Here is a 26,090-nt window from a genome sequence, read left to right on the forward strand (position 1 = left end):
ATCCAATTTATTGTATTTTATTGTTTTCTCATCTATTACATCGACCCTCTCATAGAGTATATATAATAGTACACAGGGGATAGAAACTTGGAGTACAATATAAGTAAGAGTAGATTTATCTTTAGAATTCTATCTCTAGGATATATCTTATCTCTATATTTGCTTTTGACTCTTATCTCTAACTAACATATTATAACATATTATAGTTCTAACAGTCCCTCCTTGCCACCGCGGGCCGGTCGGCCTGCCTCCGCCGACGGCCGACGGCATGATCTGGTTCGGGGAATTCAAGCCGCGTGAATCGATTCCAATCTCGTGTTGTTCGTCTTGGTGGATCAGATTGGCAAGCGAGGGCTTTTGATCACTCGAGATGTCGTCGTCGTCGTCGTCACCTCGGGCGCCGGGGGACAGGAAGCGCTGCCGACGCGCCTCGGGCCCTGTGCCTCGCTGGGCGTCGCTGCCCGAAGATCTGGTGGACCTGGTGGCGTCGCGCTTGCTTGCCGGCGGCGACCTGCTGGACTTCGTCCGCTTCCGAGCCGTCTGCACCAGCTGGCGGTCGGGCACCGCCTCCCCGCGCGGCCGCGGCGTCGCCGACCGGCGCTTCCACCCGCGCCGCTGGATGATGCTCCCGGAGGGCCACGGCCTCTACCCGGGCCACCCGAGCCTGCGTGGGTACGCCCGATTCCTCAACCTCGACACGGGGACCCTGGTCCGCGCCCGGATCCCGCTCCTCCGCGATGGCTACGTCGCCATCGACTCCGTCGACGGCCTCCTCCTGCTGCTGCTGGACCCCGACCCGAACCAGGAGGGCGCCGTTCGCCTCCTCCACCCTTTCACCGGCGACACCGCCGAGCTCCCGCCGCTCGGGACGGTCCTCCCGCATCTCGGCTCACGGCTGCTGGATTGCCCCGCGCCGTACAGGATCAGGAGCCTCGCGAGGGTCGTCTGCGCTTCTGTCTCCTGCAGCGCCACTGGAGCTGGAGCTGGAGCCATCACCGTCTTGCTTGCACTCTCCGTGGTGTCTCGTGTAGCCTTCGCTACTTCCCTGGACCGGCAATGGAGCCTGTCGACCTACGAATGCGTGACACTCTCTTCACCGATCGCATCCCATGGCAAGATATACCTGATGCACACAGACAGATCATGTGGCGAGAAGATGCACCAGATTCTCCGGATTGATCACCCACCTGCAGCAGCGCAGGATGGGTCGGGCTCGGGCGCAGGTCGTGCTCTACAAGAGCCAAAGCTGGTTGCCACAATCCCTGCACGCAAGCTCGACCATTTTCAAGGTCTGGTAGAATGTGGTTCAGAGATCCTGGTGCTTGGTTACAAGAACTGGTCTACGTCGCGGATTTCAGTTTTCAAACTTGCGGACCTTGTGCTGCAAAGGTTTATGCCAATAAAAAGCATCGGGGGCCATACCCTGTTCATTGGAGAAAGGAACATAAGTGTCTCTTCAAAGATACTGCCTACAGTCAAGGGTGACAATCTTGTCTACCTTAATTCAGGACTTGTGAAATACCACCTCAGTAGGGGCAGCTTGTCACTGGCAATTGATAATTGCAGCCTGTATGGCCGTGCACCGGGACCTAGTAGCCTCGTCCACTATATCTACAGCTGCTGCATTCGTAATCGGTGGTATGTTAGTGTATTGACTTTATTTTCTTACTGCTTTATTTCTCCCTACTGTCGATTGTTTTTGTCCTGGGCTAGCTATTAATATTTGCATTATGTACTTGTAGGAGCAGAGGACTAATATGCAGAAAGGATGCACCAGAGTGGTTAGTGCAAGATGAAGACTAGTTCAATAATGAGGCTAGTCCTTCCTCCCTTGTTTTCTGTACCAATACGTGATGCACCGGTCTTGAGCTAGAATTTTGCTGATAATCTTTTTTGGATCTTGCGGTTATAGATACTTTACATGCCAGATCTTCTGCTACTCACAAGCTATGTTTTGTATACTGATGAGTAAGCTGATTGCGATAATGATTGACAAGATGAATCAGCACGCTGTTGGAAAAGGGAACACTAAAATATTTAGTAGTGCCAAAACAATAAAACATATCTGGATTTTGGCACTACGGATGTTTTGGTATGGCATTGAACTAAACAAACCCGAAGTGTTAAACTGGAACCATTCTCTTCTTCTTTTTCCATTGATGAAGTGTACCTCCAAATATCCGACACGCAAGCCCCCATCGTTTGGCTTATCGGAGGAACAAGCGAAACGACATGTTTACAAACGAAAAATAATTTATGAGTAAAACTTTTATATATGTGTTCTTAGCAATCTAAAAGCAATGGCTGAAAAATAAACTTTAATTAAGAAACTCTAAAATTAACTCCAAATTTAAGGTTAAAAATTTAAATTTTAACTGATAAGTATAAGTATAAGCGAAAAGATGAGACTGGCAGTCATTCGCAGCTTCAAAAGACAAGGAATCCCCTCATGCCTATGGGCCATTAGTGAAGTTAAAGCTTGTACATTTTGATGGACCTGACCCACTAGTCCATGCAGGCCATGGCCGGGAACTCGGGCCGGGCCGGGCCGAACGTCCACCGCATCTTCCCCGAGTCCCCCCGGTTCTCCCCGTCTCCGCTCCCCCACTGCTGCCACCACCGCTCCGGTCACCTCCCCCATCGCCGGCTTCCCCTTCGCGCACGGTGCCACTCCCCGAGCCCCGCCCCGCCCCGCCGCGGCCATGCTCCTCTCCGGGCCGTCGCCGCAGCAGCCCACCCCGCCGCTGCTCCTCCCGGAGAGCAGCGGCGAGGACGGCGGCCACGACTCCTCCTCCCGCGCGGCGACGTCGGGCGGCGGCGGCGGCCCCAAGAAGCGCGCGGAGACGTGGGTCCAGGACGAGACCCTCTGCCTCATCGCGCTGCGCCGGGAGATGGACTCCCACTTCAACACCTCCAAGTCCAACAAGCACCTCTGGGAGGCCATCTCGGCCAGGATGCGGGAGCAAGGGTTCGACCGCTCCCCGACCATGTGCACCGACAAGTGGAGGAACCTCCTCAAGGAGTTCAAGAAGGCGCGCAGCCACGCGCGGGGCGGGGGCGGTGGTGGCGTGGGCGGCGGCGGTGCGGGCATCGGCGGCGGGAATTGCCCCGCCAAGATGGCGTGCTACAAGGAGATCGACGACCTGCTCAAGCGCCGCGGGAAGCCGACGGGCGGTGGCGGCGCCGCCGTGGGGAGTGGCGCCGTCAAGAGCCCCACGGTCACCTCCAAGATCGACTCCTACCTGCAGTTCGACAAGGGTATACCTCTTCCAGAGTTTACAGTCTTCTGATTAAAATGAGCATGCCTTGCATTGATGGATCGAAGAGAGGCACTTCGAACTACTTGCATTGTCTGAAGAGCATGGGACAGCTTACAACTTTGGTATTTGTTCAATCTCTTGATGCACAACTCATAACTCAGCACAGAGCCACAGACTAACTGCAAATAGAACCCTAAACTTAGGCACTTAGCAATCAGAATTGAGTTTTCTTTACACCATGTAGCTCAGTAAGCTTGAACAGATGAACTAACAGCTGTAATCATTTTTTCAGGTAATATGAATAATAAATCTCCAGCCTGTATTCGTAGTGCATCCAGCCAAAAACCAGAAAAATAGAAGAGTTGTTGGACAAACCCCAACATGCTTGAACTGAAGCAGAACAGTAGAAAAAGTCTAGAATAAGACTCTAAACTGGACTAACAGTTATACTAATGTATGTCACTAGTCACTAGTCAGCCAATGAACTACGCAGAAAGTAATTATGCTATGCTGTGTACTTCTGACAGCTTATTAGCTAGTAATTCGCGTTGAGGGGATAAATAAATTGTCACTATAAAACTATATTCACATCGTAGTAAACCTAAATAGCCCCTCCATGACTCTACCGGTTGTACCAGTATTATCACCACCAGTAGAAATGATCTCAACAATTGATTTATGAGTTATATCAGTAGTTGAGGTGGTAGTATAAATTGATATGATCCATTGTACTAGAAAAGATGAATGGTTTAGATTGATTCTACTTAAAGCAGAGATCATTGTAAAGTGTGCGGGCATGATTTTCACAATTGAGGGATGTAAAATAAACAGTATTGAAGTTAGGGTGGAAAAATGAAAATTAAACATAAGCAATATTTTCAGTCTTCATGCTTATACTTGCCTTCTACAGTTCTGCTTGTTTAATTCGGTTGTTTTCTCATTGACTAATATTATGACCCTTGTCTAGGTTTTGAAGATGCTAGCATTCCGTTCGGCCCTGTTGAAGGTACCAAAATGTCCACATGCAATAATTTCAGATATGCCATAGTCGTTTACTTGCTTGGCTAAGTTGTTTTGACATAGTAAATTTGATGCAAAGTCATTTGCGGACTAGTCATTTTCCCTTTTTATGGTTGACCATCCAAAAAAGTGCTCCAAAACAGTGAGTTTTTAGTGATGCCATTTTTCTTAGTCTCGTAGAAGAGCTTTCAGTCCTAGCTCATTAATTTTTCTGATGGCGTATGATTTATTGTTCTCAAAATTTTGGATGAACCTAACATTTAATTTGAATTGCTCGATGTTGTTGTGGAATTGTTGAAATTCTCGCTTTCTCATATGAAGTTACAATCAAGGAGAAAAAGGCACCTGTTACTAGCACTTATAATTAGTTGTTTGACCAGTAACACCAATAAAGTATAATTTCATTTTTACCATTTTTATTATCAGATTCATGTGTTTTGTTTATCCAACTCCTGTTATCAATGATACTCTGATGTAACTGTGGTTATGAAGACAGAACCATGCATATCAGTGCATCATATATAGTTTTACTCTGATTCTTTTGCTCTTTTCTGTTTTACAGCAAGTGGTAGATCATTGCTAAGTGTCGAAGATCGACTAGAACCTGATAGTCATCCACTTGCATTAACAGCTGATGCAGTTGCAACCAATGGTGTAAATCCATGGAACTGGAGAGACACCTCTACCAATGGTACTAATCCAAATCCAAACACACTAAAAGTGATAATAATAATCTGGATATTTATGGCAGAGGAATTGGACTGGTTGGAAATATTGCTGCTTGACTGTGTACTTATGAACTTGATTCAACTTCCATTGGATAATATTTATTTTGATTGCATGAACTTCCTGTTCTGCTGAGAAATATTATTTCAAAATATTTCATAAACCACTGAATTTAACTATTTAGTCATATCTGTCATTCCTGAAATATGGATGAGCTATTGGATACTTTTTTCTTTCTAACTGTTATTGTTTCAATTTGTTTCTATGCATACGGCTAATATACACCATATACTTTATTTTTACTAATGAAGCTATAAGTTATTAATTTCAGATGGTACTAAAACTCTATAATTCTTATGTTAATTAATTCGTGGCTCCTTGTTTTAATATTCTGTATTAATCGGGAAACGTGCCTCATACAGGTGGAGATAATCAGGTTACTTTTGGTGGGAGAGTCATTTTAGTCAAGTGGGGTGATTACACTAAAAGAATAGGCATTGATGGTACTGCAGACGCAATTAAAGAAGCCATCAAATCGGCATTTGGTCTAAGAACAAGACGGGCCTTTTGGCTTGAAGATGAGGATGAGGTTGTCCGTTCCTTAGACAGGGATATGCCGGTTGGAACATACACCCTTCATCTCGATACCGGTAATCGGAAAACGTTTTCTCTGCTTATGGACAAGACTTTGTTTTCTCCACAACTAGGAATACCGTAGTAGATTATTTAGATTTGTAACAGTATTTTCTGTATTGTGGTGTTGTTGTTGTTGTTATGTGTGGTGGGGGGATTATTTTGGAACATATGGCTTTTCAGTTTGTGACTTGGTTGGTGCAGTAGACCCTAACTAAGAACTGAAAGCAAGTGGCACCACACAGAAGATTTGCATCCATTAACTTTAAATGTGAATGCCGATTTCTTGTTTGAGATTCTTCTTGTTGAGCTAACTAGTTCATGTTGGTCATCTGTACATCTAACTAGAAAGTATGGTGCTAACTAGAAATTTCTTTGGGGGTATTTGTATACTAGTGATGTTTGTCAGTATTTATGTTTGGATGCTGCCAATAGTGAGTGACACTCTCATTACCAACAAACTGTAAAAAATATCATGTTTTATCAGTTGTAATTTACGTCTCAATTTACGATGCTATTTTGCGTCCAAGTTGCGCATTGCCAACTAAAAGATTTAGTTTTTTTTTCTGAAGTTTTTTTTTTCAAACTCTACTGAAGGATGTTCATCAACACTGCTCCCTTTTGTTCCAAATATAGATTACTTTAGACTTCTCAACAATTTCCTTAGTAAGTCATTTAGGAACTTCTAAGCACTTATTCAAAAAAAATTCCTCCATGATTGTCCTTCCAAAATAGATGCTCCTTCTCTCATAAAGAAATGATACATATTTTCCAATGTAATATAAATGAAGGCCAACAAGGTCAATTTGAGTTAGTGCACAGATCTAAAACAACTTATTTTGGAATCAGATAGAGTTATATTGATTCAATCATTGCTGCATTCAATGTTCACAGGAATGACCATCAAACTATATATGTTCGAAAATGATGAGGTCCGGACAGAAGACAAGACATTCTACACTGAAGAGGACTTCCGAGACTTTCTCTCGCGGCGTGGTTGGACACTCCTCAGGGAGTATTCAGGCTACAGAATCGCCGATACTCTGGATGACCTTCGTCCTGGTGTGATTTATGAAGGGATGCGATCACTTGGTGATTGATTTGGTGACATTGCCTGACCAAGGCATATAATATATCCAAAGTAGATATGGAGCATACTCCTACCTTTTAATGCAATTTGAAGCCAAGCAAATCATGGGTTCCTGGTTATTGTAAATTTAGCTTTTGGCATCTTGACCTAAGCTAATTTTAAATGTCCATGCAGCCGAAGGGGAAAAGTTATACTGGATATACATTGGTTACCTGAAGTAAATAGCCTTGGAAGTTGGAACTTGAAAGTTGGAAATATGATCATTCAAGCTCTCTGAAGATCCAAGGTGCTTTGGCTGAGTACAAAGATTACAGCCTAAATGAGGACCTGTTAGTTGCTGCCAACAGTTCCTGGGGTTCCTCTGGTTTATATGTAAATGTAAATGTAGCTCTGTAGCATCTTGGTGTTAGTTAGTTTCCAATGTGTTACCCATGCTGATACTGGGTTTTACATTTGTCACAAATAGTCTTGGAAGCTGGAAACAAATACATTCATCAGAAGTGTAATTTGTCCGGACAACGAAGGTTGTCTGGCAAAATGCAAGATTTCTGATGGATTGTTGCAAACAGCCTTGGAAGTTCCGAAGCTGGAATAAATTCATTCAGCAGAAGTGCATTTTGTCTTGAGATTGAAGATGGTACAAAATTACTTCTAATTTAATATGCAAGTTTTGACAAGAAAAACGGTGGTCGATATAACATAAACTTTGAGGATACGGCTGTCTTGAGATTGAAGATGGTACAGAATTACTTTTAATTTAAGTGCATTTTGTTATTCACAGAGCATATGACTTCAAAACACCTTGAATCTTTTGAGATTCTGAAGTGAGAAACAACACATATAATTGAACAACACAGTGAAGAAATCGTGGCACACGATCACGATGCATTCAACTCCAGTGGTACTTTCAACCCAGGATTTCAAAGGCTGAGGAAAAAAAATCATGGTGAAGCAGCGATACACAGTCGATTCTCCCAAAATGCGGTAAAGAACAAGAAAAGGGATTCTCCCAGAGCACACGAGTTCCGATAGGGCTAGGGCGTGAATGAACGAACGATTCACACAAGCATCACGGCCTAGCAAGCTAAGCTAGCTAAATAAGCTAGCAGCAATAAACTAGCAAGGGGGTCTCCTCCTCATGGCTCCAACCTCCACCGGCGGCTTCTACTCCTCGTCCCACTCGTCGACCTTGTAGGAGACGAGCGTGTCCACCTTGTGAATCTGCCATGGCAAGAACACGGCGCTGTAACGTCAGCAATCTGGGAGAGGCAGCGAAAAAAAAGAAACGGAGTCGATTCAGTGATATTCACCTTGGTGTCGAAGGAATGCAGCTTCACCATCTGTGGATTCTCGATGAGCTTGGCGTCGCTCTCCACCCAGGTGAAGGGCACCGCGACGTCCATGTCGGTGTACGCCAGCACGTCGAATATGCCTGCAAAATCAATCAATCAATCAATCAATCAATCGACGAATGCGGATGAGCTGGGAGGAATTGGGGGGGGAGAGCAGAGGCGATGAACACTGAACACTGAAGAAGTAGAGGTGGTGGTAATGGCGCTTACATGGCTCGTCGAGGCAGGGGAGGTAGGTGATGCAGGAGGCGACCTGGCGCATGATGGCCTGGATCTCCCTCATGATCTCCTTGTCGCTCTTCTCCTTGATGACACCCTTGTCGACCACCTCCGGGTCGGTCTGGATGCTGAAGTTCCACCGCTCCAGCACCTCGGAGGTGGCCTTGCTCATGATCACCAGCACGATCCTCTGCAGCTTCCCGGCCTCCAGCCACTCTGCGCGCGGCAACGCAGGAAACACAGGCAAGATCAATCAGCAGCAGCAAAAGAAAAAGAAAAAAGAAACCAAATGGAGACAGGCAGGCTAGTGATCCGGTGAGTGAGGCCAGACGACCTGAGAGCTGGGTGTTGAGGTTGGCGATGAAGGTCTTCACCCCTTCGTCCTGCGTCAGCAGCATCGTGAGGCCGTACTTCTTCACCTTGGTGAAGCTCTCCTCCGGGTACACCCCGCGGTTGTACAGGATGCTGCGCCACGCACAAACCAAGAACACAAAACACCCCGGATCAGAAATTAACCCTGAATCTGCAGCAACCGTTTTTTATTTTTTTTTTCTTTCAAAGGAAACCAGCATCAGCGCAGCGGCGGCCGTCGATCCTGGCACCCGCAACCGCGCGAAGCGCGCACCTGTTCGCGGCGTAGCCTGCCACACGAGAAAAGGCATTCGATCAAACACCTATCGGGCGCGCACACGCGTGAGAGGAGCCGAGGGCGAAAAAAAATAGAAGAAACGGAAGCGGAGATAGCTTCTACCGAAGAACTCGCTGACGATGGCGGCGGAGCCCCGCAGCGTGATGATGTCCTTGGACGCCGTCCTCGACGCCATCTCCTGATCCGCCTCACCTTCTTAACTCCTCTTGCCTCCCGTGCGGCGGCGGCGGCGGCGGCGGCGGATGGGGGGAGAGGAAAGAGGAAAGGGGGGAAAAGCCGGGCAAAGGCAACGGCTAGTGTGGAGCGGATCGGCTGCGGGCTGCGGCGCTTGGGAACTTGGGAGCGTTGTTTGTCGATGGGTCGTGTTGGGTCAGGTGCGGGGGAGAGAAGGTGTCGGCGTGCGGGTGGGTTTCGGGAGTTTTTAAAGGTGGGCCGGACCTGCGCTCCCAACGGTCGTGTGGGCGGTGGGCCAGTGGGCTTCGGTTGGCGCGATTCGCCCAAGCCGCGCGCTCTCTTCGAGTCCTTTACCTCTTGTTGATGATGAATTGTACTGGTACCAGTAGACTACTAGTAGAACCGTAGAAACACCATTTTCTTGGAGAAAATGCTCCGGTGGATGGGTTTTTGAACTTGTTCGGACGGTTGGACTTTAGGGCAGTCCCAACCCATAACACTGGACATAGTTTTTATAAACTCCACATCATCAAGAAACTATTATTAGACACTACTTTTATAATGTAAACACCACTATTCCATACTTCAATTTAATGCTATTTATCTCACATGATGTCTTGGATTTTGTGTAGAAACCATATCTCATGCAAGACATGGTTTCCTTCTCTTTCCTCGTTTATTTACTTGCTACATCATTTTTTGTCTTAGGTGGCAACTTATATAATATTATGGACATCATCCTAGTCATTGGGTTGGGAATGCCCTTTGCTGCCAACAACCCCTATTTGCCCTCATATTCGCCCGTTTAGCGCAGTTCTAACTTACCAAACAATTTCGGTTTCACTAAAAAAAATAGAGTAAAACTGGTTAGAGTGTTCTCGCAAAATGAGTGTCTTACCAAACGAGACATTTGTTTCTTACTGTTTTTCTAGGCTTATTCGGCCGAATTGTAAATCGAAAAGTTTATTCTTCACCAGACTAAAAAAATACGCTTATTCATTATATTATCAGAGCATATCATTTGATTCACGGTTTGGAAAATTATGTTTTGAAAATACAAAAACTTATACTGTAGTCCTTCCATCACGGCACAACAACTTTTTTCCATGTCTTATAATATAAGGTGTGTATGCATGCATGCACATTAACTATCACCTCTTGGTCCTTTAAATTTGGTTTGTTTTAAACCATCTACCATCAAGCCCCCAATCACACTGCTTGCCTGTATGGATGTGATCTAACCAATGCGATAATCAAATTATTTCTCGGTCTTTTGCGTTAGAAGTGATTTAGCCTAACACCCATTTTGGCATGTAGGGAGTATTACTTAGACCACTCATTTTAGACATATTTTATCTTAAAATATTAAATTAACCACTATAATCGGTTATATAATGGCGATAATAATATACTCAATAATCTAAATATAGTTTTTAATATATTTGTGAACTATGTGATTCTATACTAAAAACTACCCCTATGCCTTAAAAGCCACTGACTAGCACTGCCATCCTGTTTGCCTTTTGTTTGAAAGTTAATTTGGATGTATTTAAAATTCAAGTAGGATTATATTGTTTCGGTAGAGATTATTTTTCAAGAGAAAGTTTCCTTTGATTTTGTTGGTGCAACCTTTTTTCTTTACAAAGGGAACTTTTCTAATGTTTGTTAGAAGTTTTGGTATATAGCTAACTTTTTTATTTCTCTTGTAGATTTTTTTCCTATGAAAAACCTTTATAGTTCTTTTGGTGAAAGTTCTATCAGGCCCTGCCATTTTTACTGGCACAGCTTAAGAAATGGAGCACTATGTTTGATTCATTGGCCAATGTATGCACGGTAATTTGTTAATGCATCGTATAGCAACCAATATATACAACTACCAGTTGTAGAGGAGATATCTCGTTTCAGTAACCGCCATTTTTTCACCAACCAAGTCACGTTTTAATAACATTCTAATCGAACATTTTCAATTTATAACTAAAACTAAACCAGAGGAAATGACTGTATTCTAGTACAAAATATACACGGATCAAATCACGTCTTATTAAGAAGGAATATTTCTCAGTACCGGTTCCCTTGCTCTAAATGATACTGTATCAACTATTCATAACACCGTTTATATGTTTCTTGATCAGCAGGACGAGAGATCTTCAACGGCTGATTATCATCGATCTTCTTTGGGAGGAAGCCTACCTTTGCCATTATCTTTTCGTGGGCCCAAATCCAGCAGCGGTCCAACGTTTCTCTCCACCCACAGGAACCTTCTGGAAACCCACGCCCTCTCTATCCCCTCTCCCAATCCAGCGACGTGGCCGCATCTCCCACCGTCCACTTCCCCCCTCCCGATTCAAACCAACGGCCCCGATCCCATCCTTGAGCCGCGGGCACAGAGCCCTGGATCCCCCGGCGGAGCCAGTTCTATATAAAGGCGAGGCCGCCCCACCTGGCACCACCCATTCCTCGCGTCGCATCGCACTTGTAGCTCTCGACCCCCGCATCTCATCCCTCCTCTCGCTTAGTTCAGATCGAAATCGCAAATGGGTAACTCCGCCATCTGATCCCGCTTCCTCCGATCTCGATCTGGTCTCCCCGTTCCCGTTCTGTTCTAGTGGAGTGATTTTTTTGCAATTTTTTCTGACTTTTTGCTGGTTGGTTTTTTGGCTTCTGCAGCGAAGATTAAGATCGGGATCAATGGTGAGTTGGACCTTCGTCTCCAGATCTGTGTTTTGTGCCGGTGTTTGCGGGGTTTTGGGGGTGGGTTTTGATTGTTGGATGTGGATTGTGTAGGGTTCGGGAGGATCGGGAGGCTCGTGGCCAGGGTGGCCCTGCAGAGCGACGACGTCGAGCTCGTCGCCGTCAACGACCCCTTCATCACCACCGACTACATGGTAAACCCTCCTGCCTTTTGCTTTGATCTCGTTAGCTGCACAGATTTGTGGATAGATGCGAGGGGATGTTTGGTTTGTTTTAGATCTACTATTCCAGGGGCTAGTTTGTGGGTTTAGGTGTTAGGAGGTTACAGTCACAGTGTGCTCTTGACTGGCTTGAGCTTGACCCAGCGTATTGATCTGCATACGCGAGCGAGTTTTTTGTGGCTGCTTATCATATTGTTGTCCTAATTAGATCTGTGAGTTTGGAATTTGGATATCAGTGTGTCGACCTGTCGATCAAATAGTCATTGATATGTCTTCAGATGCATTTGCACATGCAAAATCACAGATTGTGCCGGTTGCTTTAAAATTCCGCACAGCGATATGCTTTGCTGTGGTACTGGCTACTGAGATATGTTTGCCACATCCAGCTATTTGTTTCCAGTTTGTTTTGGTTTGATAATGGCCCTTCTTAAATATCTGTGATTTTCCTTTTCATCTGAAGTGTGAATCCAATCATCTAGACAATGCGGTGATAACTTTTTTTTCAATTTCCTGCAGACATACATGTTCAAGTATGACACTGTGCACGGCCAGTGGAAGCATCATGAGGTTAAGGTGAAGGACTCCAAGACCCTTCTCTTCGGTGAGAAGGAGGTCACCGTGTTCGGCTGCAGGTTTGCTGTTTTTTTCCCTCTCTGCTGTTGTCTGATGATATCATGAGCAGTATACCATATCGCTCAACCTTAATTTCTCTGCGCAGGAACCCTGAGGAGATCCCATGGGGTGAGACTGGCGCTGAGTTTGTTGTGGAGTCCACTGGTGTTTTCACCGACAAGGACAAGGCCGCTGCTCACCTGAAGGTATTTTCTGCGAAACCCAACATGTCATTGTTTGATTGTGGTGTCATAACAATTCATATGAAGAATGATTCTCATGGTATCATATGTGTTTCAATATAGGGTGGTGCTAAGAAGGTCGTCATCTCTGCTCCCAGCAAGGATGCCCCCATGTTTGTTGTTGGTGTCAATGAGAAGGAGTACAAGCCTGACATCGACATTGTGTCCAATGCTAGCTGCACCACCAACTGCCTTGCTCCACTTGCCAAGGTTTGTTCCTCACTCATTTTCACTTGTCTACTGTTGCAAATTGTGTGGTGATGTTAAGAAATTGGTCACTACTACCATATGAAGCCTTGTCCTTATCAAATTGTCTGCCTGCAGGTTATCAATGACAGGTTTGGTATTGTTGAGGGTTTGATGACCACTGTCCATGCAATCACTGGTATGATCTTTGAAGTACCTGTGATGTTCTTCATTGTTGTGGCGTTGCTTAGCATTTCTTTGATGTAACACTGTGCTGTAATTCTTACAGCAACTCAGAAGACCGTTGATGGACCTTCGAGCAAGGACTGGAGGGGTGGAAGGGCTGCCAGTTTCAACATCATCCCTAGCAGCACTGGAGCTGCAAAGGTAAGCATGAGATTTAATATTATCCCATATGCTGAGGTCAGCCTCCATGATGATTTCTGTCTGTACATATAATATAGGTGCATTAGTTAGTAATGATTAGTCGCTCACTTAAGAGTCAACTCTTTGTTAACTTCACTCGAGTTGGTAGGCTCAACCTTTGTAGCATCAACAATGATTTGTTAAAGATCTCTTTGAATGCATTAGCATTTGGTGTACATGTCAGACAAAATTTTTAAACACGTTTACTTATAATTGAAGTTAAAGCTACTGACTCCCTATCAGAGAAGGTTCAAAGTACATTATCCTGAAGCAACTGTACTAATTTGAACACAGTTTCTGCCTCCAAATGCTTCTTTGTTTGCATCATGTTTGTTACCTTCAGCATAATCTCTGGAAGTGCAACCGTATGCATCTAAGTTGTAAATTCAAAATTTGAGATCATTATTTAAGAATTTTGTTTATAGTCTTTTTGCCTTTGTGCTAATCCTGTTTCGGGGAAATGTTTGTACATGTTTTAACTTTTGCTATAAAACTTGTTAGGCTGTCGGCAAGGTGCTTCCTGCTCTCAATGGAAAGTTGACTGGTATGGCTTTCCGTGTTCCAACCGTGGATGTCTCTGTTGTTGATTTGACTGTCAGGCTTGAGAAGCCAGCATCCTATGATCAGATTAAGGCAGCTATCAAGTAAGTGTAGCATAAATTTGAATTGCCCTTACAGAAAGTGAAGAGGCCAAAGTATTGGGTACCAGAACGTCATCTAAGACTAGCAATTGACTTTTGTTTGTTCTGTTTTCTAGGGAGGAGTCTGAGGGGAAACTCAAGGGTATTCTGGGTTACGTTGAGGAGGACCTTGTTTCCACAGACTTCCAGGGTGACAACAGGTGGAGATCTGTTTAAATTCGTCTTGTATTTGGATACTCGGTTACTCGAAGCCCCTGACCTCTTTTGCTCTGTGTAAACAGGTCAAGCATCTTTGATGCAAAGGCCGGTATTGCTCTCAATGACAACTTTGTTAAGCTTGTGTCTTGGTATGACAACGAATGGGGATACAGGTAATCATTTCTATGTGCATTAGAAAGCTATACTTGTTTTTTAGTTCATGGTTGTTTGGTTCATATCGCGTAGGCTAGCTCTCCATTAGAAAGCTATACTGGCTGTTTTGTTCATATCCTTGGAATTTTAACATGTTCTATGGTAGTTCTCTGAACTACATTACCTTGGTCAGGTTGAACCCTTGTTTTCTAATGTATTACTGGTTAGTTGCAGTTCTTAACACAAACTGGATCACACTCCATTGTGCCCTCTTTCTTTTGCTAGTTGGATTCAATATTAGAGAATTCTGCACTAGTATCTTTTTGCCATACTGTTCAAATAATTCGTACCAACTCCATTTTATTACTGTCCAAATAATTCGTACATTAACCCACTCCTTTTTATTTCAGCTCTCGCGTTGTTGACCTGATCCGTCACATGTACAACACCCAGTAAAAGATGGTCACTCTTTCGGAAGAAATGGAGTAGAGTGCTACTGAAAATAAGTCGGACCTTTTGCGAGCTACTCCAGTAGAGCTTCATTAGCTGTATGCTGCCTTTTGTTTTTGCTGGCTTTTCGCATGATGTTTTATTAAAACTCGGTGTAATGTTAATTTGTGTACTTCATCTCCGGCACTTTATAAATCGTGGTTTTTGAACTTGAAAGTTCAAGTGGCATTAGACGAATAATTTCTTGAGGATTAGTTGGCTGCGCTGTTGATTGTAGATGCTTGGTTCATCATATCCATAGTTGTTGATATTCACGGCACGGGTTTGCTGAAAAAATGTCGCCTTTTTTTCTGCTTGATTTCAGTCGGATTCTTTCGCCTGATCGCTCAAGTGCTCGCTTGCTCTCTGCTCCGACTACATTGGCCCGCCGCCATGTACTCGGTTGCTCTTTTTTTACAGCCAAACGTGCGAAGTGTTTTCATCTCCTTTTTTAGAAAGGAGCCTGGGGCCCTGCTTTTTTATAGAAGGCAAATCCTTTTTATAGAAAGCAAATAGAGTAACCAATTTATCGCTGGGGACTCCAGCTGAAGGACACTCGCAGCTAGCGCCCAAAACAGAGAACTTGGCTATCGGAAACAACACTAACCAGTCCCGACTCTTGCTGGACGAGGGTCGTTGAATAACTTCACGAATGTTGTCTACCAAAGACTGGGTCGGAATTTCTTCAGCTTTCAAAAGTGGCGATGAGTTTGCAGCGAAAAATCATATCATTTCTGACACGGCGGACACGCGGGGCGCGCCTAGCTTAACGCACTCGACGTGCAGGCGCGTGAGGCCCGCGAACACGCGGGGATACTTGTCGCGGTAGGACGCGAGGCGCGCCCCTTGCCTAGCGACGTCCCTGCCCGCGCACAGAAGCTCCGGCTTCTCCGACGAGACGGTGAACCACAGGTCGTGGATCCTGCGGCCGCGGGCCATGGCGTCGTCGACCGCGCGGACGATGCCGACCGACTCGTCCCTCGAGAAGAAGCTCAGGCCCAGGCGGCGGATGGCGTGCCGGCTCTCGTGCGCTGCCAGGATGCTCTGCACCGCGCGCACCATCGCGTGGTTGCTCCTCGCGGACTCGGATAGGGTGGATGTGAAGCCGTCGTCGTGGTCGTCGTCGGGGTCGGGTGCGAAGGAGTCGACGTCCAGCTCGATGTTGGCGAGCATGCCGGGGACGCGGCTCCACCGCCTCGAGAGGAGGCTGCATCGCACGGCGTCCCGTGTGTCCAGCTTGTCCAGGATGAGGAGCAGGACGTCGTCGGGCAGATCGCTCAGCAGCGTCGTCATCGTGTCTTTGTCGCGGTCTGGCGTTCGTTACCTGTGGCGCGCGCGCGAGACCGAGAGCAAGCGCCGGCCCGCGCCTATATCTTTCTCGTTTATATGTCCGCGAGACGCCGAGACCGCGACGTTTGGTCGTCTGCCGCTGCAATGCTGCATGCTTTAGTCGTCTTGACTCGTTTCCGATTCCATATTTTCGCCACCAGAATCCCGACGACCGACGTGGGAGGTGGCAGGAGGCGACTGGTTGGTTGACAGACCCAGATTGGAATATGGGCTGGATTCACTCGTTCCAAGTTCGGCCCATGCCAAACAGCCCACTTCATCGAATTGGATCACAATTCCTGATTTCCAAGCCCAATATACCTATAATCCATACGGGTTATTACTTTGAGATATTCTGTCTACAAAAACAAACCGGCATACAGCCTTGAGCCTTCTGTTCTATGGAAAAGTTTAGGCCCCTTTGAATCAAAGGAAAAACCATAGAAATTCTAAAGGATTTTATCCTATGGGAAATGGGACCACCTATACATTTGTCGATAAATTTTCTCCTAAAATTTTGACAGATGTAATTATAGTACAATCATAGTGTAATTACACTGTAACTTGCATGTAATTACAGTGTAACTTGTATATAAGTTTCATGTAATTTTGAATCGTTAAATCTATTACAAGATTTGTTTTGGTGAGGAAAAACAATCATAGCACACATATATGTGTAAGGATTTATTCTCACAACCTCCATTTTACCGAAATAACATATTATAGAGAGATTTTTGAAAGTTACAAACAAGTTACACTATAGTTACAGTGTAATCACACTACGATTGTACTGTAATTACATCTGTCAAATTTTTGGGAGAAAATTTGTCGACAAATATATAGCAAAATCGATGGGAAGGGACATAATCCTATAGAGTCCTTTGAAACAAATGATTGTTTCCTATTAATTCCTTTGAAATTCCTATGGAGTGAACCTTACTAGAGCAATTTTGGAGGAAAACAAGCATGAGGTCAAGACCTCATGTTTTCCTCTTCATGTATATAAGGTTCCTGCGTTTTTCTTGTGTGCTAATCAAACGACAGTTCGAGGCCCCCTTTGAAGTGGAGGAAAAATAGAGGAAAACAAAGGAATTGAAATCCTACTCTATTCATGCCTTTGATTCGTAGGAATGAGAAAAGGAAAAACGTAGGAAACTTTCCTATTCCTACAATTCTAAAGGAAAAACGTAGAAAATTTAACATCCACTCAAACCTCTTGGAAAACTTTCCTTAAATCTATCTCTCTCATCTGATTCCTGCGTTTTTCCTACGGTCCAATCAAATGATCATTCCTGTGTTTCTCCTGTGTTCTGCAATCCTCTATTTTTACACTTGCATTCCTATCAGAATCCTATGTTTTTCCTATTCACTGTTTTTTCAATCCTGTGATTCAAAGGGGCCCTCAGGGATCTAATAAGTGTGGCATTCAATTCCTACGTTTTTCCTATTCCTCTGTTTTCTCAATCCTGCAATTCAAAGGTGCCCTTAATTATGCATACAATGAAGTACTTGAATATCGTGATTATCTTGTGTACTTGGGGGGATGATTTGATACTATTTATAAGAAAACACGTGAAACTTCTCTTGGTATCACCTTTTGTGAATAAGGGAATAACATGTCTCCTCGCTATGCTATGGAAATAGATGTTACATTCGTACTTCTTATATGTACTAAAACACTTTTTTATCATATAAATTTTATTCTAAATATAACCTTCCACCCACCCTTTCATCTTAACCATCTTCCATTTGATTCTTTCACTAAGGCCCTGTTCTTTTCTCCAACAAAACTTGGATGAAAATAAAGATTTTTGTGGCACACATTTCAAACTGTTAAAACCGTGCGTTTCGTGCTTCTATATAAAAGTTGCTCTAAAATGTCAGATAATATGTTTTCCAAATTTATAACAATTAAAACTCAATTGATCATACGTTAATACCACCTCGTTTTGTGTAAAAAACTTAATCTTCATCTTCATTTTCAGAAGAAAAGAAACACCACCTAAGTCTCTCATCTATAAGTCATAACCATCTCTCACTTAATTTCTCTACCTATTTTCTCACATCAATCAATTATTTAAATTTTACCTTAAACTTATTTTTTTTCCAAAGATAGATATGTTGAACATGTGTCGGGCTATTGTCTATTCACAGCTCCATTGTTTGTTTGTTGGTTTATTAGCTACAACCAAAATTTAACTTTTGAAACTTAATAAATTAGAGTTAATTTTGAGATTTTTTCATCGTATTTGGTTTTTTTACTTTTAAATTATTAAGACACGATTTTAAAAATATTATTTGTAAATTATTTTTTATTGCTTCCATTATTTTTTTTGAAAGCTTAGAGATCTAGAGCAAAGCGAGGCCGATCTTCAGTGCTCAACCGCCGCAGCTTAGCGCGCCAAAAATATTGCTATCTTCTCAAATTTCCCTCCAATTCCCCTACTTCCCCTTCCGTCTCTCTCCTCCCTCGTCGGCCCCGCGCCGGCGCCACAATCTCTGCCTCCGCAGCCGCGCCCGCCGCCTCCGGAGATGTACTCCCCGCCCCACGCCGCCGACTCGGACTCCGAGGGATCCCTCCTCTCCGACGTCTCCGCCTCCCCGCCACGCCGCCGCTCGCCTCCTCGCCCGGCGCCGCCTCCTCCTCCTCCTCCTCCGCCCAAGCACCGTACTAGGCCCGCCGCCCCCACCAAACCCAAGCTCAAGCCCACGCCGCCCGCTGCCTCCGCGCCCGCGCCAGCCCCGCCGCCTCCGCCTACGCTCCGCGCCGCCGCGCTCTCCGATCCGCACGGCCTCGCCGCGCGCATCGCCGCCGGCTCTGCTCTCACCGCGGCCTCCGGCACTGCCTCGTCGTCCTCCTTCCGCCGTCTCGTCCAGTCGCGCAACCCTTCCTTCGATCCAGCCACCGCCTTCACGGCTCCCGCTTCGTCCGCCCCCTCCGAGGTTCCGAGCGCCGCTCCGCGGCCGCCCCCGACCGCCGCCACCGACGCGCCGCCGCAGACCAGGCCCAAGCGGGTGCACCCCAACTCCGTGTCGGAGGTAGCGGCCGCGTCGGCGGCGGCGGAGCAGCCGAAGCGGGCAAGAGGGGGATCCGAGGGCAACTTCGTGCGTCTGAACATCAACGGGTACGGCAGGAGGAGGACGTTCAAGAATTCGCAGGCCAAGCGCTCGACGAAATGCCGATCCTGGCGGCGGCAGCGCGCCGCCGGTGCAACACCCCGTTCTCAGGGCGACGAGGAAGGGGATCTCGTGGCGGAGGCCCTGCTGGAGCGGGAGAAGCAGGCAGCTAGCGATAGTGTTCTGGAGGCTGTCGAGAGTGTGAGGGAGGACCCATCGGAGCAAAATCTCAAGAGCTTGCTGAATGCAGCATATGGGCACGATTCGTTCCGCCAGGGGCAGCTTGAGGCGATCCAGCAAATTGTTGCAGGGGAGTCAACAATGCTTGTGCTGCCCACTGGTGCGGGCAAGTCGCTATGCTACCAGGTATGCTTCAAAATTTGAGCTATTAAGTTTATATTGGTCGGTGCTGAAAAGTTGATGATGCTATTTTCTCAGGTGCCTGCTATGATTTTGCCTGGACTGACACTGGTGGTGAGTCCACTGCTTTCCTTGATGGTTGATCAATTGAGGAAGCTCCCTGCATTTCTGCCAGGTGGCCTTCTTGCGAGCAGTCAGGTAAAGGCAAAATGTTTGCAGTTGCTGCTAGTTCCATCCATTCTTGTTTTGACTATTGTGTAACATTACCTCATTTATCCAGACATCGGATGAGTTTCATGATACACTACAAAGGCTGCGTGCAGGGGAAATAAAGGTACAATTTTCTTAATGTCGACATCTGATCAGTTTAAGCATTCTCCAGTGACTACAGCCTTGATGCTGCCTTATCTAGAGAACATTTCCTTACTATCTTTATCAATTCTTCCAGTGCGGCATTTTTCTTGGAGTAACTAGAACATGAATCATTAAGAAGCACAAATGTATTTTTTTTTTTGCGCTTCAATGTTTTGCTAGGTTATGCTGAGATTCTTTATTTTTGGGATCAGGTGCTTTTTGTTTCCCCTGAGAGATTCTTGAACGAAGAATTCCTCCTGATATTTAGGGACACACTACCAATATCTCTTGTGGCGATTGATGAAGCTCATTGCATTTCTGAATGGTGAGCTGACATTGTTCTTAGTTCAGTTGAGAAGACATGATACTTCTTTACAGTTGGTACTGTGTTATTACTTTTGTGTTCACATCATTTTTGTGATACATCTTATTAATTTTACCGTTGTTTTGTTTTCCTAGTTTATTATTCACTTGTTGTGTAGTGTTAGACAGTTAGTACAACTGTCTTGCTAAGTTTATAACTTATTCCTGACTGAATGTACAGGTCTCATAATTTTAGACCTTCATATCTGAGACTCCGAGCGTCACTACTTAGGAGAAAGCTCAATGTTCAATGTATTCTTGCAATGACTGCAACTGCAACGACCCAAACCTTGGAGGAGATAATGAATGCCTTAGAAATACCATCTGATAATCTCATTCAAACATCTCAAATAAGAGAAAATCTACAGCTGTCTATCAGCACAAGTGATAACAGGTAGGCCACTTCTCTTTGCACCCATGAATGCAACCAGAGTCAGTTTAATACGTATTTACATGTGAAACAAGGTATGCTATCTGGTTTTCAAGAGCATTTGCACGTATGCAGACTGAAAGATTTGATGTTATTATTGAAGTCTCCCCCTTTTGTTGACATGAGAAGTATTATTGTCTACTGCAAGTTTCAGGTATGTTTTTTTTTTTAAAAAAAAATCCTAAAGATGTTCCAAAGACCACGCATCTGTCTATATACCCTAAATGTGTATGCACTATATGAAGATTTGACCCCTTTTTAATTATTGCGAACAGGCAGAAACTGACTTCGTCTCTAAGTACTTGTGTGATAACAACATTACTGCCAAGGTTGACATTAATCTTTAGCTTGATATTAATTTGCTGCGCCAACTTTAATTACATATTCTATTGTTTTATAGAGCTACCATAGTGGACTTCTGATTAAGAACAGGAGCCGTGTACAGGAGCTATTTTGCTCTAACAAAATAAGAGTGGTATGTGGTTTCTTCTTTAGTTCTTTGGCATGACCTTTTCTCGTCAAATGCATTATGTAAGACGTGGTGTCTAACATTTGTTTTCTCCATCCTTGAGCAAAGGTTGTTGCAACTGTGGCATTTGGCATGGGTCTTGATAAGAGTGATGTCGAAGGGGTATGGATATACATACATTATGATGCTCAAACTGTATGATAGAATTGCATTTGCTCCTTGTTTTTAAGTGAACTTCATTTCTACACTATCTCAAATTTTGTGTATCTCATAACGTTAAGCATAACTAAATTATGTTAATGGTCTGACTTGAGCATTCCACCCTTAAAGGTGATTCACTATAGCTTGCCAGAAAGCTTAGAAGAATACATCCAGGAAACTGGGCGTGCTGGAAGGGATGGACGGTTATCACACTGTCATCTACTTCTTGACTCAGCAACATTCTATAAGATCCGTAGTCTTTCACACAGGTGAATCTTTTTTTCCTAATCAACATGCTCTGCCTGCCACAGTTTTCCTATAATTTCACCGAGCAACCTTTTCTTGGCAGTGATGGTGTTGATGGATATGCAATGAGCAAATTTCTTTACCAGATATTTTCCTCTGAGAACACAACTGGGTGCATTTGTTCATTGGCTAAAGAGTTGACCTCACGCAAGTTTGATATAAAAGAAGAGGTTTGCACCTTCGGACCTTCCTCTTCAGGCCAGCATGCACCTAGTTTCTTATGTCATGCACTCATCCTACTACCTACATAGGCCTAGTTTGCTCGCACTATGTTATACTGAACGGGTCAAATGGATATCAATTTTTGGGGCACGTGTGTTTGATGGCTATTTGCTGTGCTCTGTAAGAATTTGCAATGTCACTAAATTTTATTTCTTAGCTTAAATGATGTCTTAGTGGATGAGCTGTCTAGCATTCAATTGTTCAGAACATCATAGAGAAAATTATCGGTATGATGCCCCAAGAAGATTCCAGTGTTTAGTTTACGGAAGTTGTTTCCACATTCTATTAATCTCTTAATGTTACTCTTCCAGTCAAAACCACATTGCCATTCCATGCAATTGGAATCAGCTATAATGCATTTAGGTTCCAGGAATACTACAAGGAATAGCATTTATAGACTTTTTCTCTGAAGCCGTTAGACAGTTTCTTCCCCTAATATTTTACATGGAATCCACCTTTCCCACCAATATCTTCATGCACTTCTTTATAATACTCTTATCCTAAAGCCTTTTAGTTCCTGAATGACCGAAAATATTAAATGGTCCAGCAAATTTTTAGATTCAATGATCTTATCTTCTTATTTTTCTAACAATGCAGGTGCTTTTGACAATTCTCACACAGCTGGAAATTGGTGATCAACAATACATCCGTTTACTTCCTCAGTTCAGTGTTACCTGCACACTGTATTTTCACAAGGTATGCCACAGGCTTCTCCAGTGATCTGGACCTTTTTTGATTTGCGTGTCAAGATGCTCAGTTGACGATCTTCTTGTCTGTCATGTAACAATGAGTGATCTTAATTGTTCACCGCCTAGACACTTAATTAACATGGCTTGCCTTTACTTAAAAAAAAATCATGGATTTACCATGTTCATTGTTATTTTGTCAAGCAATATTCATTTTTCTTTCATATCTTGATCATTGGATTAAATTGATGCAGACATCACCACAACTGCTTGCTGACAAGGATATACTAATTAGATCGGTTTTGAATAGGTAACACACTATCAACTTTTGTTCCAAAATTTTTTCTGAATGTGCTACACATTTCTAAGATGTCGATTCTGAATTCGTGGAGAAAGCAGATCAGAGATGAAGGATGGACATTATGTCTTTGACATACCAAGAATAGCTAATGATCTGAAGATCACTATGAATGAAGTATTTGATCACCTACATAAACTAAAGGTTTGCCCTTCTCTTCTAAATTAGCTAGAATGTTAAACATATTTGTTTGGGCTGCATCATCTGTTGCAACTTTTTTGAAAGAAAGGATAGGAGCTCTGCCTAGTGTATGAACTGAGTAGAAACTCATTCTTGCTAGTTGTTTGGAGTCATGCTATTTTAACCTTTAGTTTAGCCTATCATTATCTACTTATTTACTTCATGTTGCTTACATATGTTCTGGCAAACTCTACCATTATCGGTCTTGCGCTAATGGTTATCTTAGAATGGTTATTGCTGTTATTATCCAGATTCCAGAAGATATGATCACGTAGTATAGGCTTATAGTCTGGTTGTGATGACTGTTGACCACTGCTCGTTTTTCTTTTCTATGATCATCTATATTCCTTTTAAAAGACTCTAGTGGTGCCACCACCACTGATGTATGGGGCTATCAGGCTATGAGACCAGTATACACATGATTGCTATGCTCCCTGTATATTTGTTGTTTCTAATGGTTTGCTTCTTTTTCACCTTGATTAAAGTGAAAAACTCACAAACATTTTAGTTTTATTTGTAGTTTTAAATTGGTCACACTGCACGATTTATTATTAATACGTGTTTTATTGTCACGTGAAAATGCATTTAAGGGTTTATGTCTCACTTTGGAAAACTACAATCCTATAAGCATGTCCCTTTTCTTTTTGTTTCATAAAGATGAAGCATTTTGTTTCAACCAAACAGAAACAATTTTTTTTTCAGAAAATGGACTCAATTTTTTTATTTCTATAATCCGCTGCAACGCACAGGTATTTAGCAAGTATTGCAAATATGTATATGTTGAAGCCTTAAACTTTCTTTGTTCCTCTGTTATTTAGTTTTCAGGAGAAATATCATTTGAATTGAAAGATCCTGCTTACTGTTATGTGATCTTGTGGAGGCCAGATGACTTCAATGCTCTTTCAGCAAATCTCACAAAATGGCTTTCTGAAGTAGAAAGCTCAAAGGTGCTTCTTAAATTGCCTCTCTTGAATATTCATTTTGCTTCATATTGTAAATTGCCAATCTTTACTACATAAGTTCTGTTTTCTTTTGTAAGGATTTAAGTTGTGGTACTAATACAAGTTTGAGCAAGAAAGCGGATTCAATGAAATTAGAGTAAAAATAGAAGTTAGATATACTGATTCATGGAATCTGCTGTTCAAACAGATCAGTAAGTTAGATGCTATGTTTGCTCTTGCAAACTTTGCTGTCAAAGGGTGTAAAAGGACGGGAGGATGCTCTGGTTCCCAGCACACTCCGTGCATTCAGAAGAAGATTATGGAGTACTTCAGCAAGGACGATGGCACCTCAGAGAATGATTGCCGCACTCAGCTGCAGAAGAGCAGGTTTCTGTACTCTTTTTCTAGATCGAACTTAACAGAGCATTACTTGCCATTTGTTTCTTGTGATGTTCCAATCTAAAATTTATCCGACTGAAGCATTTCATCTTACTTTTTTTGCAGCCCATTCTTGCAAGCCGATATAAAGGTAAGCACTGATGATGTGATACATTTCCCTTGTGATTCTGTATAATGCAATAATTCCAATTGTATCTCCACCATACTTCTAGGTGTTCATTCAAAGCAACTCATTCGCAAAGTTCACCCCGAGGGCTGTTGCGAGGATTATGCACGGCATCTCGAGCCCTGCTTTTCCATCTGTCACTTGGTCCAAAAATCACTTCTGGTCTGCCTCTCTGGCTGCCTTTTCTCATTATTTTCCTCTGTCACCTATTTACCTGAACCTGAATCTTTGCTGACAGGGGACGTTATGTGGAGGTTGATTTTCCACTGGTCATGGAAGCAGCCAAAGCTGAACTGGTTAAACTTGTCGGAAAAGGGGAACAGTGCTAGCAGTTGGCGATCAAGAACAGTTCTTGCCCCCAGCTACCTGTACATACATACTCGTATGCTTGCAAGCCACCGCGGCCACCCAATCAGATAGGCATCTAAAGGAGGTCTGCGCCCACTGGCCACTGCCCTGATTGTTTCCTTTACTTAACACTACTCTGATTGTCTTGTCGTACGCTTGACACTGACTGCAATTTGTCCTTCACCTTGTATATATATAGGCACGTAAAGAAGGCGTTGCAGTGAGCATCCTCCTGCAGAGGAAACTTCTGCTAGGTATGCGTGTGTCTACCCCAGGAACGCTTTCCCGTCGAGCTGGCTAAGAGGCTTTTCTGCCGTATGATTGAGGGGTGCCAGCTCAGTAATTCTGCTTGGGTGAAGAGAATGATGCCGCTCGCACGACTGGAGTATATCGGAAGCAAGAGTCAGAAGCAGAACCCATTCTTCTTGTACAGACAACACTGCTCCATATCTAATTATCGTTCTCCTTTTCCTTTCCAAATGAGAATCAACTCTTCGACGGGCGGGTAAAGTGTGAAGTGTCACAGTAAAGCACCGGAAACCTGGTTGCCACTGCAGTATCTCCTCTCTTCACCATGGGCCATCCTTGCGTAGACCCAATTCTGTTACGTTTCCACTGCAAAAAATCTCCCCAAGTCCCAGGTGGCCAGGTACATATCTATTTCCCCGCCCTCCTATTCTCATTTGCTTACTCCCTTCGACCCAAAGTTAACATGACACATGATGTATGGTGTGATATATTTTAATACTACGAATTCGAATATTATGTGTTATATCTTGTACTAGATTAATTTATTTCGGATCGAAAGGGTAATATACCCTGAGGTGGATGCGTGCTAGTGTACCGTACCATTTGCCATGGGGCGCCCCATGTGCTTTC

General features: G+C 43.9%; 6 protein-coding genes across 6 annotated transcripts; 4 read left to right on the forward strand and 2 right to left on the reverse strand.

The window, feature by feature from the left end:
• Positions 1-237: 237 nt before the first annotated feature.
• On the forward strand, positions 238-2,115 carry LOC127771698 (uncharacterized). The gene is made up of 2 exons (XM_052297623.1): positions 238-1,638; positions 1,743-2,115. Exons 1-2 carry the CDS (start codon positions 371-373, stop codon positions 1,801-1,803), a joined length of 1,329 nt encoding a protein of 442 aa, XP_052153583.1. The 5' UTR covers positions 238-370; the 3' UTR covers positions 1,804-2,115.
• A 397-nt stretch (positions 2,116-2,512) lies between these two features.
• LOC127771192 (trihelix transcription factor GT-4-like) lies at positions 2,513-7,339 on the forward strand. Its single transcript, XM_052297038.1, is given in 6 exon segments — positions 2,513-2,689; positions 2,691-3,258; positions 4,228-4,266; positions 4,843-4,971; positions 5,429-5,656; positions 6,534-7,339. Coding segments are annotated over 6 exon segments (1,347 nt in total). The 3' UTR covers positions 6,740-7,339.
• A 247-nt stretch (positions 7,340-7,586) lies between these two features.
• Positions 7,587-9,335, reverse strand: LOC127771193 (mitotic spindle checkpoint protein MAD2). The gene is made up of 6 exons (XM_052297039.1): positions 9,052-9,335; positions 8,926-8,941; positions 8,635-8,765; positions 8,292-8,516; positions 8,040-8,161; positions 7,587-7,950 (listed from the first exon to the last, which is right to left on the reverse strand). The coding sequence occupies exons 1-6, from the start codon at positions 9,122-9,124 to the stop codon at positions 7,894-7,896; spliced, it is 624 nt and encodes a 207-aa protein (XP_052152999.1). The 5' UTR covers positions 9,125-9,335; the 3' UTR covers positions 7,587-7,893.
• A 2,213-nt stretch (positions 9,336-11,548) lies between these two features.
• LOC127769978 (glyceraldehyde-3-phosphate dehydrogenase 2, cytosolic) lies at positions 11,549-15,159 on the forward strand. Its single transcript, XM_052295638.1, has 12 exons — positions 11,549-11,661; positions 11,791-11,814; positions 11,908-12,008; positions 12,552-12,667; positions 12,754-12,853; positions 12,953-13,099; positions 13,214-13,274; positions 13,365-13,462; positions 14,003-14,145; positions 14,259-14,342; positions 14,424-14,513; positions 14,904-15,159. Exons 1-12 carry the CDS (start codon positions 11,658-11,660, stop codon positions 14,947-14,949), a joined length of 1,014 nt encoding a protein of 337 aa, XP_052151598.1. The 5' UTR covers positions 11,549-11,657; the 3' UTR covers positions 14,950-15,159.
• A 153-nt stretch (positions 15,160-15,312) lies between these two features.
• Positions 15,313-16,275, reverse strand: LOC127769979 (F-box protein At4g27050-like). Its single transcript, XM_052295639.1, has one exon. The coding sequence runs from the start codon at positions 16,273-16,275 to the stop codon at positions 15,706-15,708; it is 570 nt and encodes a 189-aa protein (XP_052151599.1). The 3' UTR covers positions 15,313-15,705.
• Positions 16,276-18,776: 2,501 nt separating this feature from the next.
• On the forward strand, positions 18,777-25,983 carry LOC127769977 (ATP-dependent DNA helicase Q-like 5). Its single transcript, XM_052295637.1, has 20 exons — positions 18,777-19,794; positions 19,867-19,986; positions 20,069-20,122; positions 20,355-20,467; positions 20,687-20,899; positions 21,011-21,089; positions 21,211-21,264; positions 21,336-21,410; positions 21,513-21,566; positions 21,735-21,874; positions 21,955-22,081; positions 22,731-22,829; positions 23,074-23,129; positions 23,219-23,321; positions 24,176-24,304; positions 24,507-24,685; positions 24,803-24,827; positions 24,910-25,025; positions 25,102-25,296; positions 25,411-25,983. Exons 1-19 carry the CDS (start codon positions 18,844-18,846, stop codon positions 25,190-25,192), a joined length of 2,778 nt encoding a protein of 925 aa, XP_052151597.1. The 5' UTR covers positions 18,777-18,843; the 3' UTR covers positions 25,193-25,296; positions 25,411-25,983.
• Positions 25,984-26,090: the final 107 nt, after the last annotated feature.

The sequence above is a fragment of the Oryza glaberrima genome, chromosome 4, assembly GCF_000147395.1.
Source record: "Oryza glaberrima chromosome 4, OglaRS2, whole genome shotgun sequence".
Lineage (NCBI taxonomy): Eukaryota > Viridiplantae > Streptophyta > Magnoliopsida > Poales > Poaceae > Oryza > Oryza glaberrima.

Excerpts from the sequence above, each read along its gene's own strand:
- LOC127769977 (XM_052295637.1), top strand. The coding sequence starts at position 18,844 with ATGTACTCCCCGCCCCACGCCGCCGACTCGGACTCCGAGGGATCCCTC. Across the intron at positions 21,567-21,734 it reads ATAAGAGTGATGTCGAAGGG|GTGATTCACTATAGCTTGCC; the intron begins GTATGGATATAC and ends CCACCCTTAAAG. Across the intron at positions 22,082-22,730 it reads AGTTTGATATAAAAGAAGAG|GTGCTTTTGACAATTCTCAC; the intron begins GTTTGCACCTTC and ends CTAACAATGCAG.
- LOC127771193 (XM_052297039.1), bottom strand. The coding sequence starts at position 9,124 with ATGGCGTCGAGGACGGCGTCCAAGGACATCATCACGCTGCGGGGCTCC. Across the intron at positions 8,162-8,291 it reads CCCCTGCCTCGACGAGCCAT|GCATATTCGACGTGCTGGCG; the intron begins GTAAGCGCCATT and ends TTGATTTTGCAG. Across the intron at positions 7,951-8,039 it reads TGCATTCCTTCGACACCAAG|ATTCACAAGGTGGACACGCT; the intron begins GTGAATATCACT and ends TTGCCATGGCAG.
- LOC127769979 (XM_052295639.1), bottom strand. The coding sequence starts at position 16,275 with ATGACGACGCTGCTGAGCGATCTGCCCGACGACGTCCTGCTCCTCATC.
- LOC127771698 (XM_052297623.1), top strand. The coding sequence starts at position 371 with ATGTCGTCGTCGTCGTCGTCACCTCGGGCGCCGGGGGACAGGAAGCGC. Across the intron at positions 1,639-1,742 it reads TGCTGCATTCGTAATCGGTG|GAGCAGAGGACTAATATGCA; the intron begins GTATGTTAGTGT and ends ATGTACTTGTAG.
- LOC127769978 (XM_052295638.1), top strand. Across the intron at positions 13,463-14,002 it reads GCAGCACTGGAGCTGCAAAG|GCTGTCGGCAAGGTGCTTCC; the intron begins GTAAGCATGAGA and ends AAAACTTGTTAG. Across the intron at positions 14,514-14,903 it reads GACAACGAATGGGGATACAG|CTCTCGCGTTGTTGACCTGA; the intron begins GTAATCATTTCT and ends TTTTTATTTCAG.